At 40.5% G+C, this 19,972-nt stretch overlaps 1 protein-coding gene across 2 annotated transcripts in view; it reads left to right on the forward strand.

Annotated features, from left to right (window-relative positions):
* The window catches only part of RPTOR (regulatory associated protein of MTOR complex 1), a 434,359-nt gene that overhangs the window by 170,461 nt on the left and 243,926 nt on the right, over window positions 1–19,972 (forward strand). For both annotated transcript variants that reach the window (XM_058284855.1, XM_058284854.2), the window contains exon 5: window positions 3,999–4,157. In XM_058284855.1, the coding sequence (XP_058140838.1) occupies window positions 3,999–4,157 (159 nt within the window). The remainder of the gene's footprint in view (window positions 1–3,998; window positions 4,158–19,972) is intronic.

Raw genomic sequence — 19,972 nt, forward strand, 5'->3', positions numbered from 1 at the left:
TTTATTTTTATTTATTTCTGTCCCTGCGGTCACCCCTCGGGCTGAAGTGTGGTTTGCTGGCCTGGCGAGGGGAGCGGCCGCGGTAGGCCAAGCCGCTGCCCCCATAATAGGGTGGCTGGTCGGACTCACCGCCACCCCTGAAGGGAGCTCGGCATGGGCGCAGAGTGCCCTCGGGTCTCCCCTTCTCGGCAGCCATGCTTCCGCGGCCGCCCCTCCTCCCGGATGGCACCACCCGATGCCTGTGGGGCAGCACCCTTCTTCTTCTTTCTCCCTGCGCAGGCGCAGGGCAGAAAATTCCAGCCCGCCCTTTTCCCCTCCCCCGACAGCAGCAACAGCCAGGCGTGGGCGGAGAAATCCAGTCTGCCCTTCCCCCCCCCCACAGCAGCAACAGCCAGGCGTGGGCGGGAAACTCAAGTCTGCCCTCCACCCCAGCAACAGCAGCCACCAATCCCTAAACCCTGCCACTTCCCCCAGCAACAGCAACAGCCAATCCCTAATCACCACCCCTCCCCCGTCCAGTACCGCCCACTGACCTTTCTCCAGCAACCAATCAGAACAGGGCGTGGCTTCGACCAATCAGCCTTCCCTAGCCCCTATAAAACTGTTGCCTCTCCCTCAATAAAGTTGGACTTGCGTGTTTACCTTGTCTCCGCGGTAGTTCTGCCGTGCGCCCTCCAGTCCTGAGAGCCCCCGACAAGGGCCTGGCCTCCCTTGTCCCCAGTTCGTCGCCTGCTTCTCCGGGTGACCCCTTCGTCGCCGGCTTTGCCGGGCAACCCCGTCAGCCGAACCGCGCAACCCCTGTGAGACCGATCCCTCGTCTGCTGCCGGACCGACCCCTCGTCCCAAGTGGGACCGACCCCTCGTCCCGAGCGGGACCGACCCCTCGTCCAAAGCTGGACCGACCCCTCGTCCGCAGCCAGACCCTACCTCTACCGACCGAGCAAGCCGCTGCATGTCCCCTTTCCCCCCACCCCAGTTGTCTGTTCTGTGTGTCCATTTGCTGTGTGTTCTTCTATGTCCACTTGTATCCTTGTCAGCGGCACTGGGAATCTGTGTCTCTTTTTTTTGTTGTTGTTGCATCAGCTCTCTGTGTATGCGGCACCACACCTGGGCAGGCTGCACTTTCTTTCGCGCTGGGCAGCTCTCCTTGCGGGGCGCACTCCTTGCATGTGGGGCTCCCCTGTGCAGGGGACACCCTGCGTGGCACGGCACTCCTTGTGCGCATCAGCACTGCGCATGGGCCAGCTCCACACGGGTCAGGGAGGCCCAGGGTTTGAACTGTGGACCTCCCATGTGGTAGGTAGATGCTCTATCCATTGAACCAAGTCCACTTCCCTGGTTTTCAAATACTAGTAGATTATGCTCATGCATTAAATTTTTTAATAGTTTGAATTGGCCTTATTATTTACTGATTTCCTTTTACATAAAACTCTCATAAAGGTGAAACTCTTATGACAGAAAGTAGACAGTTGCCAGGGTGTAGGGCTGGAGAACACTAGGGAAGTTTTGGGGTTGTGGGTATATCTTGACTGGGGTCTTGGTTTCAGGATGGTATGTATTCGTTAAAACCCGTCAAATGGAACAGTTAATACTGGGGAATTTTATTATCCATAATTTATACTTCACGGAAACTGAGGGCCAGCAGAATCTGAGGTAGTGAAGTAAGATGGAGATGGGCGTAGCCACTGCCTCGGGCACCCTGGAGGGCGTTGGCTGCTTGGAGGTAATAGCCAGGTTGCTCTGAATTGGGGCATAAGTACTTGGGGCAGGGGACAGTCAGCAAGCGTCCTCCATTCATTCCTTCATGTCACTTGGCTGTGAAGTGGGAGATGCTGTAGGATACCAGTTACATAAAGAAACTGAAATCAGGGGAAACACTTTTAAAACACTTTTTTAGAGAGGGTTGAAATTGCTCATAAGTCTAGAGTGTTGAGAGCCAAAAATTGGCCTTCGACTATAGCCAGCCAGGGGTTTCTGGTATTCCTCATAGGTGACACCGCGGGGGCAAACATTGTTTGGGGTAAGTTTAAAGGAAAATAGCAAATGAAGAATTTAGTATAGTGAACTTAAGCATAATTTGAGGGGAATTTTACTGCACGTGAGACAAAGAAATGGGGTGGTAGTTTATGGGAAAATGGGGTTACCAGGGTTTTTAAAGCTAGGAGAGTATCGGCTTGTTTGTGCTGATGGGAAAGATTAAGTAAAAGAAGGAGTTTGCTGAGGAAGGAGAAAGTCAAATAACTGCAGTGATGGCTGTGTAGAGAGCGGGTGGGGCCTGGTGGCCAGTGGCCTTCAGTTCATCTGTCCAAACAGGATGGCAGGCAGAACCCAGGGCACACGTAGGGCCTGTGGTGCCAGGAAATTGTGGGAACTCTCTTTATTTCAGTAAATTAGGAAACAGAATCACCAGCTGACAGCGAAGAGACAAGGGAGGTTTCAGAGGTCTGGGGAGAAAGGAAATGTTATCCACATGAACAGAAGTGGGAGCGGACCAGGGGCGGGGAGTGTGATGGCCAGGCAGCAGCAAGACCCCGCGGGTTCCCAGGCATGACTCGGAATCGAGACTGCAGAGGGCGTGCGTGGGAGGGAGACGTAAGCAGGGCAGGTGTGACTAAGCCTTCTGTCTTCCTGATTGCCTTCTTTTTCACGGTTCTCCCATCGCTGCTCTGTACATCACAGGTTCTTTATTTAAACAAATTATTTATTTTCCTGTTTCAGATAATATTTGAAAAAAGGGTTCAATACTTCTGATGAATTGATTTTTGATATCATAGGGGTAGCTATCTTTTTGCCGTGTAGCAGACTTTACTTATTTATCTCAATATGTTCTTTGTAGTAGTTCTCAATGAATATTTGTGGAATGAATGAATTTTCACACCTTCCCTATGAGGCAGTTATTTTTCCAGTTTTGTAGATGGAGGAATTTGTGGTCATTCACCCAGAGTCACACTTCAGTACAACGCAGAATAAACAATGCAATGCATATTCCAGGTATTCTCTTTTTTTGTTTTTGTTTTTTTAATTAAAGTTAATAGATCACAAAGAATGTTACATTAAAAAACATAAAAAAAACCAAAAACATGAGGTTCCCATGTAACCCACTCCCAACCCCCCACGTCATCATTTTTGTAAATTGTATTTTTTTGAAGATATATACATCACACAAAAAAATGTTACATTAAAAAATATAAGAGTTTCCTGTATACCCACCACCCCTCTCCTCCCACACCAAAAACCTCCCCCATATTGTGGCACACTCATCACATTTGGTGAACACATTTTGGGGCACTGCTGCACTACATAGATAATAGTTTACCCTGTGGTTCACACTCTCCCCCAGGACATTCAGTGGGTTATGGAAGGATATATAAAGTCCAGCATCTGACCCTGCAGTATCATTTAGGACAACTCCCAAGTCCCAAAAATGCCCCCACATCACATCTCTACTTTCCTCTCCCTGCCCTCAGCAACTACTGTGGCCACTTTCTTCACCTTGATGCTAAAATTTCTTCTGTTACTCATCACAAAAGTTTTATAGTAGAATATCAATAAGTCCACTCTAGTCCATATTTTATTCCTCCATTCTGTGGACCCTGAGATGGTGATGTCCTCTCCACCTCTAGATCAAGAGGGAGCTTAGATTCCACATGGATGATGGATGCAATTCCTCTGCTTGCAGTTGTTGGCATTCTTGATTCCCTGGTGTGGTGGTTGACCATCCTCACCTCCCTGTTAGCTGACCTGTGTAAGACCAACGAACCAGAGAGTAGGAGTGGCCACTCTGCTGGCTCAGGGCCCAGCTGGCACATGGGCAGTTCAGAGATTCAAGTCTCTGAGTATGCACCATCCCTAGCGCCAACCACAGGTTCCGTAAAAGTGACAGAAGAGGCATGCATAGAAAAGTCACATGTGAGTCCAGCTCCATCACACTCAGAAGCACAAATCCAGGTATTCTCTTGAGTCCATTTTAAGTTTCTTAATTTCTTCTCCTACACTAGGCCCGGTATAAGCAGAGCCTCGATCCAACTGTGGATGAAGTCAAGAAGCTTTGCACGTCTTTACGCCGAAATGCCAAGGAGGAGCGGGTTCTCTTCCACTACAATGGCCATGGGGTGCCCAGGCCCACAGTGAACGGGGAGATCTGGGTCTTCAACAAGGTGGGCTTACCGTAAAAGTCCCTGTGAACCAAACCCATTTTCTTTCTACTGGAAAGTTTCTAAGTTTTGGTGGATGGTTGCAGTTCCTATACATCTGCAGCTTCTATTGAGCCACTGAGGTTTAATCTGTTTCAATATTTCAAAATGTGTTAGAATTGCATTGAGACAGTGTTCCATTATCTGGCAGGAAGTTTTGGAATCTTTTCTACTTCAGGGATAAAAGTTGAAAATTAATCAGACATGAGTAGTTTCTGTTGCAAATATGTTAATGAATGACTGTCTAGAGAGTCATGAAGTCTGGCATATGTGATTGATTGTTCCCTCTGGGAATATATGGATTTACAGGTATGAAAATGATATGTTGTGGGGGATTGTGGGAAGATGGTAGAGTTGGAAAATCCAGGAATCAGTCTCTTCCCCCAAGTAACTATTGAACTGGTAGGAACTATCTGATTCAACTATTTTGAAACTCTCGAGTGTATTGGATCATTGTGTAGCATTCAGGAAAGAGCTGGATGAAGAGGCTAATAAAATGCAGTTAGTACTGATACATTTCACCCTCCATGCAGTAGCTACCAGCCCCCATTCTTCAACTGTGTGGCAGGCAGCAGTGGGTTCTGCAGCTCAGGCTCCTGGTGTAGTTAGAAGTGGTGGGCTATAAAGACAACCACACTAGCAAAACCTAGCAATACCAGAGGAGGGGAGAAAACCTAGTTTCTAGAGTTATGACAACATACTACTCAGAATGTCCCGTTCTCAACAAAGACATATAAAATACAAAAGAAACAGGTAAGGAGGAATTTGCCAGAATCCATCCCTGAGGAAGCCCATACATTAGAACTGTTAGGTGAGGACTTAAGTCAGCCGTCTTAATTAAATGTGTTCAGTGATCTAAAGGAATCCATATAGAAAGAACTAAAGGAAATAGGAAAACATCTGAAAAAAATTGAGATGGAAATAAATAAAAAGGAACCAAACAGAAATATTGGAGCTGCAAGGTACAGTAATTGTTATGAAAAGCTCATGAGACTAATTCAACAGCAAATTTGAACAGGCAGAAGAAAGGAACAAACTTGATGACAAGACAATTGAACTTAACCAGTGTGAGGAGGAGAAAGAACAAAGAATGAAGAAAAATGAACAGAACCTGAGGGACGGACCTGTGGGACACCATCAAGTGTACCAACATATTCATCATTGGAGTCCTGGAAGGACAAAAGATAGAGAAAGAGGCACAAAAAGTATTTGAAGAAATAATGGCAGAATACTTCACCAGTTTGGTGAAAGATATCAGATACACATCTAGGATGCTCAACGAACTCCAAGAAGAATAGACTCTAGGAGATCTACACCAAGATTCATTACAGTGAAATTGTCAAAATCCAAAGAAGATTTTGAAAGCAGAGAGAGAGAAGTGACTTGTCATATACAAGAGATCTCCAGTTCATTTAACAGTGAATTTCTCATTTAAAATCCATGGAGACCAGAAGACTGAATGTTACACAGTGTTCCACTATACTCCAGAATTTCAAAATAGTTGATTCAGATAGTTCCTGCCATTTCAGTAGTTATTTGGGGGAAGAGACTGATTCCTGGATTATCTAGTCCACCATCTTCCCACAATCCCCCACAACATATCATTTTCACAGAGGAATGGCATATTTAAAGTCCTTAAAGAAAAAAAACAAAACAAAACTGTCAACCAAGAAAGCTGTATCTGGCAAAATTATCTTTCAAAAATGAAGGTGAGGGAAGCGGATATGGCTCAAGCGATTGGGCTTCCGTCTACCATATGGGAGGCCCTGGGTTCAATCGCCAGAGCCTCCTGGTAAAGGCGTGTCAGCCCCACACAGCGAACCACGCAGGAAAATGATGACACAACAAAAGATGTCAAATCTTGATGAAGCCTAGAGAAGAAAACGAGAAGAGAAGACAAAAAGAAACAGACGCAGAAGATCGAACAGTGAATGGACACAGATAGCAAAAGCAGCAGGGTGGCTGGGAAGGGGAGAGGGAGGGAAAAAATGAAGGAGAAATTAAGACATTTACAGATATACATAGCTGAGAGTTCATTACCAGAAGACCTGCCCTCCAAGAAATGCTAAAGAGGGTCCTTTAGGCTGAAATAAAATATACTAGACAGTAACTCAAAGCTGTAAGAAGAAATAAAGGACACTGGTAAAGGTAACTGCATACCTAAACATAAAATCCTGTATTATTGTGCTATTGATTTTTAACTGCTTTTTTCTTCTCCCCTATGAATTAAGAGGGGTAAAATAACATTTTAAGTAATGGGTGCAAGATGTGTAGACATGTAATCTGAGACGATATAAAGAGGGAGGAAGTTATATAGGAGTAGAGAGTTTGGGAGTAGAGAGTTTGTACACCATTGTAGTTAGTACTAGTCAAACTAGGTTGTTATTAAAGATGTTTGTTGTAATTATAAAGATAACAACTAAAACAATAAGTGAAAACTATAGAGAAAAGGAAAGAAGCAGGAATTCAAATTGTTATACTACCAAAAAAGCAATTAAATACAAAAAAAGTAATGGAGTAACCGAGGAACAAAAAAACATACAAGACATGTAGAAAACAATTATCTACATGGCAGAAGTAAATTCTTTCTTCGCAGTTATTATCTTAAATGTTGATGTGTTAAACTCCCCTATTAAAAGGTAGAGATTGGCAGAATTGAAGGAAAAGCATGATCTCTCTATATGTTGTCCACAAGAAATTCACTTTATGTACAAAGACACGAAGAGGTTGAAAGAGAGATAATCCATGCAAACAGTAATAAAAAGAGAGCCAGAGTGGCTGTATTAATAGTTAGACAAAGCAGAGTTTATGTAAAAAAGAAAAGGTTACAAGAGACAAAGAATGCTATTCTATATTGATTAAAGGTTCAAAACAACAAAAAGACAAAAAGATTGTAAACATATATGTCCCTCACTACAGAGCCCCAAAATATATGAAGCAAAATTGGATAAAATTAAAGGGAAAAATAGTTTTATAATAATATATAAATATAAAACTTTAACATACCACTTTCGATAATTGATAACAACATCTAAACAGAAGGTCCATAAGGAAACAGAGAACTTGATCAGCACTCTTGACCAGTTAGACCTAGTGGGCATAGAGAGCACTCTGCCTAATAACAGCAGAAGAGATGTTTTTCTCAAGTACACATGGAGCCCTGTCCAGGACAGACCATATGTGTGGCCACAAATACCTTAATAAATTTAAAAATATTGAAATCATGTAAAGAAGAAATCACAAGTCAGTATCTTAACTTCACAGCCAAGAAACTAGAACAAGAGGAATAGACTAAACCCAAAGTTAGCAGAAGGAAGGACATAGTAAAGATTAGAGTTAAAGGAAATATAGAATGGAAATAATAGCATCAACAAAACCAAAAGTTAGTTTTTGAAGACATCAATAAAATAGACAAACTTTTAGCCAGGCTGACAAAAAGAGAAGGGGACTCAGATCACTAAAATAAGCAATGAAAATGGGGACATCTCTACCAACCTTACAGAAATAAAAAGGATTATAAGAAGGTATTATGAACAATTCTGTGCCAGCAAATTAGAAAACTTGTATGAAATGGACAGATTCCTTGTAACATCCCAATTATCCAGACGGACCCAAGAAGAAATACAGAATGTCAACAGACCTATAAAAAGTAAAATGTAAAGAGATTGAATCAGTAATCAAAAACCTCCCAACAAAGAAAAATCTGAGACCAGATGGTTTCATTTCTGTATTCCACCAGACATTTAAAGATTTGACACCAATTCTTCTCAAATTCTTCCAGGAAATAGAAGAGGAGGGATTACTTCTTAATTTGTTCTGTGAACCTACCATTGCCCTGATACCAAAGCCAGATAAAGACAGCACAAGAAAAGAAAATTACAGAACAATATCCATATGAATATAGATGCAAAAATCCTTGTGAAAATACCGGCAGGCCAAATCCAACAAGTATATTAAAAGGATTAGACACCATGACCAAGTGGGATTTATTCCGGGAAAGCAAAGATGGTTCAACATAAGAAAATCAATCAATGTAATATGCCCCATATAGACAATGAAGGTTAAAAACCACATGATCATCTCAACTGATGCAGAAAAGGCATTTGACAAATCCCAATATCCTTTCATGATAACAACACTTAGAAAACTAGGAATAGAAGGGAACTTTCTCAATAAAAGGCATTTATGAAAACCCCATGGCAAATGTCATACTCAGTTGTGAAAGACTGAAAGCTTTCCCCTTGTTGTTAGGAAGAAGACAAAGATGCTTGCTGTTGCCACTGTTATTCAACATTTTACTGGAAGTTCTAGCCAGAAAAAATCAGGCAAGAATTAAAAATAAAGTGCACTCTAATTTGAAAGGAAGGAGTAATATTTATAGGTGACATGATCCTATATATAAGATATCCCACAGAATCCACCAGAAAGCTACTAGAACTAATAAATGAATTCAATAAAGTTGCAGGATAGAAGATAAAATCTCAGAAGTCAGTTAGGTTTCTATATATCGGTAATAATAAACATTCTGAAAAGGAAATAGAGAAAATTCCATTTACAATAGAATCAGAAGAATAAAATACTCAGAAATAAAATTTTTTTTCTATATGGATATCCATCTGTTCCTTTACCATTTAATGCCAACTTTGAATTAAATCAAGTTTCCATATTGTGTGGGTATGCTTGTGAGCTCTCCTCCTCTATCAGTCTACACCTGTGCCAATTAAGTGGTTTAAGTAATAAGGGTTTTCAGTCATTCTTGATACTAGTTAGGGTGAGTTGCTCTCCCTCTTCCCCAGTCCTTGTTCTTCTTCCCTGCTGGTCTTGGCTATTCTTCACCCTCTGATTGTTCATGAAACACTGAATTGACATGTCTTGTTCCATGAGAATTCCTTTTGGTTGAGTCTTCCAAACTCTTCTCTTCTGAAGTGTCTATCAATCCATTTTCATAATTTTCTTCAAAAAGATTTTGTATATCATATATTAGATTAATTTCTAGATATTTTGTATTTTTGATGCTATAATAAAACATTTATTATAAAAGTTATATTTTCTCATTTTTACAGGGGTCCATGGAAAGGCAGTTGAGCTTTGTACACTTACTTTCTATCTATCAAGCTTTCTAAGCTCTTACTCATTCTAATAACATATCTGTACATATTTTGGGGTTTTCTTAAAAGACTATCATGGCATCTGCAAACAGTGGCAGTTTTATTTCTTCCTTTCCAGTCTTGTACCTCTCTTGTATTCTTGTCTCACTGGGCTATCTAACCTCTCCTGTAGAGTGAAGCAGTGATGGTGCAGCCTTGCAGTGTTTCTGTGTATGATGCTTCTATAAGCTTTTTATTTTAAAAAAAAATTCTTTTTATCACATTAAAAGTGTTTCCTTGTATTCCTAGTTTATTTCTTTAAAATTATAAATAGATAAGTATTTTTCTCAATCCGTCTTTTAACATGTGTCTTTTAGGATGACCAATAATGATTTTTCTTTTTCACACTGGTCACAAATTGATATTATGATTTTCTCATATTAAGTACACCTTTCATTCCTAGGATAACTTGATTTGTCATCGTTATAAATTGTCTGTTTCATATATTGTATAGTTCTGTTTGCTGGTATTTTGTTAGTTTTAAATCTATGTTCATGTGTGATATTGCCCTGGAGTTTTTGTTTCTCTTGCCTTGTCTGATTTGTGTAATCATTATAACCCTGGCCATAGGAAGTAAGTTAGGGAATATTCCTTCTTTTTATTATGCACTAGAATGGTTTTTATAAGATTGAAGTGTTTGTTATCTGCATAGAACTTAAAAATAAAGCTGTCTGGGCAGGTATTTTGTTTGTGGAGAGAGCTTTTATTCCTTTCCTGGTTAAAGGACTATTCACGTATTCAATTTCTTTCTGTGCAATATTTTTTTTATTGTCTTTTTTTTTAAGAGTCATAGATCACACAAAATTTTACATTAAAAAATGTAAGTGGTTCTCTTTCTTCTTGATCCACCTTTGGTAACATACCTTTTAGCAGTTTGCCCATTTAAGTTTTCAAATTAGTTACATAACCTGGTCCAGGTCATCCTCTTCTTAACGTAACATTGTCTGAGCTATCTGTTGGTGATGCTCCTTTTTCATTCTGGATACTGATTGTTTATCCCTTGTCTCTTTCTTGTGATTCATTCTTACCAGGGGGTTCTGTACATTTTATTACTTTTTCAAAGAACTAACTTGACCTTGTTTTCTGTCCAGAAAGATAAAAATAACAATAGAACAAATATGTTTATACTTTCACCTACATGTAGAAATTAACATTTTCCACATTTGGTTTACAAGTCTCTATAAATGAATATTTTTTCACCGAGCCATTTGAAAGTAAGTTGCAGATATCATTACACTAAGAACAAGTACATTTTTGTACATAACTATAGTACTATTAAATTGCTCAACAAATTTAACATTGATTCTATAATAAAATTTAATACAGAGTCTCCATTCAGATTTTCCCCACTCTTCCTAAAATGTTCTTTAATGAGATATTTTTGGTTGTTGATATTTTTGGGATCCAGGATCCAGTTGAGGTTCACACATTGCATTTGTTTCTCATGCCCCTTGAGTGTCCTTAAGTATAGATTTGTGCACTTGTCTTTTCTTCTTTTATGGCGCTGACATTTTGAAGAGGCCATGTCAATTCTCATTCAGAATGTTCCACATTCGACTTTAATTTTGTTTGTTCATGATTAGATGCCAGGCTGAATTACAAAGCAAGATCAGACTTTGTGCTGTCTACAAAGGAGGCACTTTAAATACAAAGACACACGGATTGAAAGTGAAAGGAATAAAAAAGATATAGCTTATAAACACATATCATAAGAATGCCAGAGTGACTACACTGATGATCTGACAAGAAAGAGTTCAACTTATTGCTAGAGATAAAGATAATGATAAATGGGCCTGTTCTTCAGGAAGAGAGAAACCATCCTACATGTCTGCATGTAACATCAGTTTGAAAATTCATAAAGCAAATTGACAGGACCAAATAAAGATCTCTGGAGAGGGTTTGAAGCCCCTCTCTGAGTAGTTGGTAGATGAAAATTGATAAATAGACTGATAGTTAAAACCTTATTTACAAAGAATGCTCCGTGCATATTATATTTTTTTCTTTCAAAGAGGAGTACTAATATGAAAGACCTGAACAGTGTTATCAGCCAGCCTGACTTACCACATGTCGAACACTCTCCCTACCGACCGCAGAGGGCACAGGCCCGTTCTCAGGTGCGTGCGGAATGTGTTCACCAAGACAGGCTTATGCTGGGCCGTCGAAAGTGTCTCAGGAAATTTTGAAGGATTGAAATCCTACAGAGCATGCTCTCTGACCATGGAATTTGAATCCACACTAGGAAAAGCTCCAAATAGTGGGAATTTAATGTTTAATGTGGGTCAAAGAACAAAATCACAAGGGAAAATAGAATAAAAAATAATTCATACTAAATGATAGTGAAAATGACTAAGTTTTAAGAATATAGCTAAAGCAGTACTTAATAAGTTTTAAATCCTTCTATAGAAAAATGAAAACTAAAATCTAACTTTCTATTTATTTATTTATTTTAAAAAAGAGACTAAGGTTATGCAAATGCTAAATAAAAAATATAGGGGATTCCCATTTCCCCCCGCTTCCCACACCTCCCACATTTTCCCACATTGACAATATCCTTCATTAGTGAGGTATTCATTGCAATTAATGAACACATTTTGGCGCATTGACACTAAGCATGGATTAAAGTTTACATTGTGTTTACACTCTCTCCCACCCAATTCTGTAGGTTATGGCAAGATTTATAATGGCTTGTATCTGTCATTGTGATGTCATTCATGACAATTACCAAGTCCTCAAAATGCCCATATTACACCCTCAGAACCTCCAGTGGCCACTGCCTCCACGTCAATGATATAATGAGCAAATTAAACTCAAAGTATTTAGAAGGAAAGAAATAATAAAAAGGAGAAATCAATAAAATAGCGAACAGACAATAGAGAAAGTTAGCATATGAAATTTGGTTCTTTGTTAAGATCTTTTTCTTGATCTTTCTAACTAGAAAGATGAAATAAAAAAGATAGAAGACAATTTATCAATATTGGAAATGAAAAAGGAGATACCACCACATATTCTATAGACATTAAAAAGGTAAGAGAATATCATGAATAGCTTTAGGCCAATAAATTCAACAACTTAAATAGACACATGTCTTAAAAAAATATATAGCTTACCAAAACTGACCTTAAATGAAATAGAAAATCTCAATAGCCCTTATTATATAGATGAAAGAAATTATAGTTAACAACCTTCTTTTACTCCAGGCATTATCATATCCTTTTTCATTTATCTTCTCTCACTGGCATGTAAGCCCCATGGAGCCTGGGCATTTGTCTGTTGTTCATACCTTCATTCCCAGACCCTAGAATAGTCTGTCTTAGTAGGTAGGTGCTCAATAAATGTTAAGTCTGTGGATAGATGTATGAATGGACAATGGATATTTTTATTTAAATATCATCACTGAAGTGTTTTCTAACCACCTTGTATAAAATTGCACCTGCTCCTCCTCCTCCACTCTTTAACTCTCCTACTGTGGTTTATTTTTCTCAGTTACTCTCACTCTGTAATGTTACACATTTAAGGACTCTTTCTCCTTACTGAAATGTGAGCTCCTTGGCAGCACAGTCTTTTGTGCTATGAACTGCTGTGTCATTAGTATCTGCAGTTGGGCATCTTAGAATATTTTAGGTGGTCAATCCATGTTTGTTGAATTTTATACCTAAGGTCGTAAAACAGTAAAATCATATACAGAGCCAAGCTCTTCATCCTGTGTTTTTTTACCCCCCATGATGCCTATCCCTTCACACATTTTTTTTCCTTTTCACATAGTATGTCACCAGAGATAGGCTAGTACTTTTCTAAGTCTAGATGATCTTAAAACTGCGATTTTTAATTGTGTATAGTCCTATTGCTGAAATCTTCTGTAATTCACCAATTAAAGCATTATTATAAATATAACTCCTCATATTTTTTGAATGTAATTTTTAAAAATAAATAAATAAAAAATATTATAAATATAACTGAGTCAGATTTAAAGGCATCTGAACACACTAGGCTCAAGTATATATTTTTCTCATTGTTTAATGGCCATTTATTCTGTCTCTGGTTCTTTTCCCAGCCTCAGCAAAGATCTAAGGTCCAGGATTTCAGTATGTTCTTGGTTCAGTTTACTCCACACCCCTCACCCTAAATTCCATCTTTGTTTCAGTCACTTGGGGTTGGCAGTTTTGCTCTCATCTTTAGGAATTCATTTAGCAGAATGTTTACCAGACAAAAAAACGTAATCCACTATTTGCATACTCCCAGTTAGCTTTCAGACACTTTCTTCCTTTCTGCTCCTTTGCAAAAGGAGAGATGGTTTTCCCATGCAATAATACATCTTTTTCTCTGCTCTGTGGCCAGAAACAGTTTCCATTCCTTGTGTTTGCACTCAGGCACTCAGCTGTGTGACTTGTCTCTGGGTCCATAAACTTTGTGATGGCCTTTTCCCAAGTAATACAAGCCTTTTTCGAGCTCACCTGCTTCTTCTTGATTTACTGATTATAAAGCTGGAATTTTATGTTGTTTGGCAGTTTTGGTTTAAGATAGTTTTTAAGTCTTCTAGCAGTCTTCCTTCTGTGTTACAACGTGCCAAAAATTTCTTCAAAGGCCATACCTTTACTCTTCCATAATGTGTTACCACATCTGAAAATTAAATAGGGACGTAAAATTGTTCTCACCCTGGGGTTACAGATGTGAAGCAAAAACTGCTTCATTCTGACTACTGGTTGTGAGTTAGACTGAGAAAAAAGATGGATGATTTCATTATGGTGCAGCAGGATGATGTAGGGAGGGGGTGGTCCCCTGGCCTGGCGTTGGTACTCAGGCGAGGCCAAGAAACCCTCCTGGAGGAGATGATGCTTGCTTGGGCTGAATCTTAAAGACAAAAACAAGTCAAAACATTTCTCGGTAGGAGGGACCAGAAGGGCATGATTTCATAGGAAACTATAAGATTAATATGTATCAATAAAATTTATTTGTTTAAAAAAAAAAAGAAACAGCATGATATTTGCTGGAAATTAAAGGATTGGGAATAAAAAAGAAAGGCCAGTGAAGGGCGTCAGGGCTAAATCATATAGCAGGCCGGCTGCCTAAGCTCTGGTGCAGGAGAGTGCCATTGGGGTCTTAGCTGGGGCACTCTTGTGGACTGATTAGTCAGGGCTCTCCAGGGAAGCAGAATGGACAGGAGATAGATGTGTGTGTGTGTGTGTAAACCTTAAGAAATTTCTTCTAGGAATTGACTCATGGGACCTTGGGGATTGGTAAGTCTGAATTCCATAGCGCAGGCCACAGGTTGGAAACTCCAGTGTAGGTAAAATTGAATTCCCCAGGAGAAGGTGGATGGCTGAAGTGGAAAGAGAAATTCTTTCTGATTTCTGAAATCCTCAATTCTGGCTTTAAGTTTTCCAACTCATTGGATGAGGAGATTTCCCTCATTGCTGAAGGCAGTCCTTGGTTGATTGTAGATGCAATCAGCCAAGCCTAAGTGCATTCAACTGACAATAGACACAAATCCAACTACTAAATAGCATCATGGTAACAATCAGTCCAGAGCTTGCTTGACCAAGCAACTGGAGACCATAGCCTGGCCAAGTCGAACTCAGCAGTCACAATGGATTCAGCTATCACAGTGGACTGCATGGGAAGGACTGGGTAGGAGGCTGTTGCATTCTAAGAGAGAAGTGATGAGACATTGAGGACAGTGGGGAATGGAGCACAGGGGTAAAATTCAAGAAATAGAGGTAAAATGGATGGACTGCATGCTTGATTGCACATTGAGCTGGAGGGAGAGGGAGCAGTCGAAGCCTGGACTGGTAACCTAGAGAAGGAGTCGCAGCGAGGAAAACAGGAGACCAGAGAGTGGCAGGAATGAGGTGTTTGCAGGAGAGGCCCTCGGATCTGAGTGGGGAGTTTCCAGACGAGGCTGAGACCAGAGATGCTGATTGGGGCCCCAGTGTACAGTTGCTGGAGCTGAAGAAGCTAGTAGAGAGTGAAATCCAGGAAGCAGAAGAGGATCAGGGAGGGAAGGGGGAGGCGTGGGAGGGGGCTGGGAACAATCCTGTAGGGAAAGCCAGGGTAGAAAGCCCTGGCAGGAGCAGGTAACTAGCCACAGAGTCGATGGCAGTTGCCACTGAGTTGTGATTCCCATCATTCAGGAGTTTGGCCTTTAGCAAGAACACGTACTTTATTTTCCAGCTAAAGCAGTCTGGTTTTAAAGAAGCAGTTCTCCTTTTCCAAGAAGACTCTTAAGTACATCTTCTACCAGAGAACTCAGAATTTGAATCGGAAGTCATAGTCCTTTTAAAATGGCATCCCCTAAAGGGCTTTCCAGTAAACCCCTGAAGGATGCACTAACCTCAGAAACAGGAATTCTCTGCCCATCTGGATTCTTGGCCATAGCTTTCCTCCACTGTCAGAGTGTCTGTGTTTGGCTGTGTGGGCACATAGGAAAGTAGGTTAGGAGCAGAAGGTTTGTCTTCCTTCTAAATTGTATTCTCTGAATGTGTATCAACCTAGAGCAGGAGGTGACAGCACAGAAATGTTAGTTGTTAGGGGTCGCCGTGCTTGTGAATCAAATATAGTCGTAAAAACCTCCCAGAGTTTTATTCAGAAGTAAACTTTCAGTCCCTTAAAATCCTTAAGGCTGAAGGCTTACTGGTTTTTGGGATGCTTCCTATGCCTTTCCTTTATTGCAGTTGAATAATTGTTTATTCCACGAGCAATTCTAAATAGTTAACTAACATTTTTTTAAAAATTGCATTGTCACTATCTAACAAACAAATGCTGGTATGGTATTCAGTTCATTATTGCTTTGCTTGAAAGATGAGGGCACAAAGCATTCTTAAATGCACTTCATCAGAAAAGTACATTTGTGATTTTAAAAAACAATATTTATGCACAATTACATTTATCATTTAAAAATGTGTTACTTTATCCATATTCAGAATGCAGCAGGGTCCATGCACATAGGCAAAGCTGTTAATTTTTTTGTAAACTTGATCTTTTCTGAGAATTTCTAGCATTTTGTTGACTTGCAATAATAGGAGGCCATCAGCAAATTTTTTTTTTCCCTTGGGAAAAGTGCTAAAAAAGTTTGGACTATCTCTTTGTAAGAGTTTAAACCTTTTCTTTTTCTCGTATAATTTTCTTGGTGCTAAGAGATGTAAAACCTGAGACCACATTTTAATTGATTTCCTGAATTTTAAAACCTTATTTGTAGATCTACAGCGGGCATCAGAATCACCCCAAGAGCTTGGTAAAACTCCGATTGCTGAGCCCTGCCCCAGAGCCTGTCTCCTGTAGTCTGGGGTGGGGCCTGAGAATTCACATTTCCTGTAAATTCCTAGAAACTGCTTTTTCAAAAAACAGGCTGCCTTTGAGACCACTGGGCAGGGCACTGGTGAGGTGCAGGCAGGCCTGGAGTCGCTGCTTTCATGCATTCTGGAGATCACTTCCTAAACCCACTCTTTCCATCTAGAATTTAACCATCTAGATGAGACAATTCACAGAGAGTTGTAGACTAAGGCTGATAATAGGGGACATCTATGCCATGTACAGATACTGCTCTAAATCCCATATACCTGGGAGCCCGCTGAGCCCCGATAGCCCTGTGAAGTAGGGTCTTTTGTGATCCCCCATTTTCCAGATGAGGAAGTGGAGAGACTGGGAGGATGGGGAATGTGCCCAGTACCACACGGCTGCCGAGCAAGTGCAGGAGGCGCTGTCCTCGAGCAGGCCCGGCTCCCCAGCAGTTGCTGGGCGCTGAACCCCAGCTGTGCAGGCAGCACTGTGATCGGCCACAGGCATGGGGAGCAGGCTCCCAGGGACCAGAGGGGACGGTACGCCTGGAAGGAGAGGCAGAATGGAGGCCCGCAGGGCCCAGGTGTTCTGGTGACAATGCGCTGCCCCCTTCGAAGTGACAGGGAGTGTGGGTGTGGGAGCCAGGGACCCAGTCAACGCAAAAGCAAATCAGTGGGACTGCAAGGAGGTGGATGGTGGCAGTTCAAAGTGTCGAGGTAGGAAAGACAGGTGCTTTCCTCCTCAGTGCGCCAGAGACACCTTTGCTAGGGGCAGAGGAGAGAAACAGCCAGAACCACGGGCTTGCCCTCCACCCTCCTCTTGCCTCCCAGGTGGTGGCAGCCGCGGCTCCAGCCTCCATTGCACAACTGGGCACAGCTGGGGTGACCCTGGAGCGCGGTATGGGGCTCTTGGATACGTGAAATGTGTGGGGCGAGGGATTAAATATTTTGATGAATCCATTGGAAAGGTGGATGATGGAGATTTTAGCCAATTTCCCTTTGTTATTTACAGGCATACGATAGCCAGAAGGAAATTTACTGCTAGAAAGTTAATCCAACTAAGAAAAAACAAATCCCCATTATTATCCAATTTAGCTTGTAAAATTTTATTTTACGTTTTTATTATGCCAAGGGTGAAAATGCAGCTGCTTTCCTCTGCTTTTTTAAGCTAATTTTTCAAATCATTCTTTATAAAATTGATTAACATTTTTCCAAACTCTACAAATAAGTGTAAAATGAGCCATGAAAATTCTCTTGCCTTTGTCCCAGCCCCATCTCACTCCCGAGCCGTGATCTCTGCTGCTTCTTATGCCTCTTTTGATAAACTTTATTATATGTTGTAAAGGAATGCAGCTTTCTGAAAGGCCGCAGACACGTTAAACAAGTGGGATGGTGCTGATGCAGTGTTCTGCAGGCTGCTCTTTACACTTAAATTCACTTGAATGCCCTTCTGCATTGCTTAATCTTTTAGACTCCTACGTACGTAGTTTTGTTTTGCTTGTAATAGATGTGCCAGAAATGATTTAGTAACCCGCCATGATAATCAGTTGGGTTGTTTCCAAGACTTTGCATTTGCAAATACCATTGCATTAATAATCTTTCTGTTTATCTCTGCACACCTTTTTGAGTACAGCTGTCTAGTGGGATTCCTAGATGTTGACTCACAGGGTCTACAGCAAAGGGTATATACATGTAACATGGTAGAAAATATTCCCCAGTGTAGCCCACTGAGGTTACATCAGCTCATGCTCCCACAGGTGGGGTGTGAGATTGGAGGCTTCCCTGCCCCTCTAGTAGATGAAAGTGCCGTTTCTTTATTGTTTCTTTGCTCATGAGACCAACATTTTCATACCCTTACTGACCATTGCTGTCTGAACTTCTGTTCCCATCCTTTGTTCCTTGTTCTTTTGTGGTGGTCTTGTTGTAGAGGAGGTGATTTACCTTCGCCGTCTGTATTCTACGGGAGTTATCCTTAGTTTGCCCCATGTTATGCAGATATTTCCCATTTGTCACTTGACTTTATGGTATATATTTTTTGCAATAATGAGGTTTAAAATTTTTATGTAATCAAATTTATCCGTACTTTCTCTTGTAGATTTTTGTATTTTGTGAAAGGTTTCATCATACTAAAAAATTTTTTAAAATGTATTCAGAGGTTCCTCTAAAATTTTATTTTTTCACTAGTAAATATTTTACATCCAGCTTAATACATCCAACTTAATACAACACTAGACATATTGGTTTTTATTTTTATGTTTTCTGTTTTTTATTTTTTAACACATATTGTTGAACTCATGATGTTCACCCCGTCTATCCTGTCTAGCTTAGGAAATACAACATTACGCATGTTGTTGAACTTGTGGGCTCCCTCTGGATTGTACCCATAGTCAGTGGTGAACACTGGCTTGAAATTAGTGTTTATCATCCAAAAATGTATATGGAATTTTAAACAATAATGAGCAATTCTTGTTCATCCTTTAAACTTTTACATTCCTCTGTCGTTTACATTTTCTATTCCATATTACATCTGTGGATGTAGGCGTCCTGATTTAAGTTCCGATCTGTGTGGAGTTCACTTTGGTGGGGAGTAAAGTGGGAGCCAGTTTTCCCCCTTCAATGGCTAGCCCATTGTTCCAGCCCTGACTAGCCTGCCAGCGACCACTCGCTCTAAAGCTTGTTCATGCTAAGTTCCCGGGTGCTTTTAGAAGAGCTTATCTTCAGTCTAGTCCAGATATATCTGTCTACTTCTCTATACAATTATTTAATTGCTGTAACTTTATATCTTAATACATGGTAGAATTAAAGTTATATCTGTCTGTTGTAAATGGGATCACTTCTTCAATGCCATTTTCTATTTCTTGATTCTTTATGGAATAACTACTCATTTTTTAATATTAGTTCTTTAAACAGCCATTTTACTGTATTTTAAAAAACTTTTACCAGTTTTCCAGATAATCCTTTCAGATTTTCAATGTATGTAATCAATTCATCTGCAAATAAAGATGATTTTCCATCTTCCCTTCTGATAATTATACCTCTTATTTTTACTCTGACCTACTTACATAGACTATTGTTTCCAAAACACTGTGGTAGCCAAAGGGCTCCTGATGCAAAATACCAGAAATTGATTGACTTTTATAAAGGGTATTTATTTGGGGTAGAAGCTCACAGTTACCAGGCCATAAAGCCTAAGTTACTTCCCTCACTAAAGTCTACTGCCACATGTTGGAGCAAGATGGCTGCTGTTGTCTGCCAGGATTCAGGCTTCCTGGGTTCCTCTCCTTCTGGGGCTCATTTCTCTCCAGACTCAGCTGCTCTGCTCCTCTGTGTGCTTACTTCTGGGCTGCAGTTCAAAACTCCA

Source organism: Dasypus novemcinctus, chromosome 21 (assembly GCF_030445035.2).
Source record: "Dasypus novemcinctus isolate mDasNov1 chromosome 21, mDasNov1.1.hap2, whole genome shotgun sequence".
Lineage (NCBI taxonomy): Eukaryota > Metazoa > Chordata > Mammalia > Cingulata > Dasypodidae > Dasypus > Dasypus novemcinctus.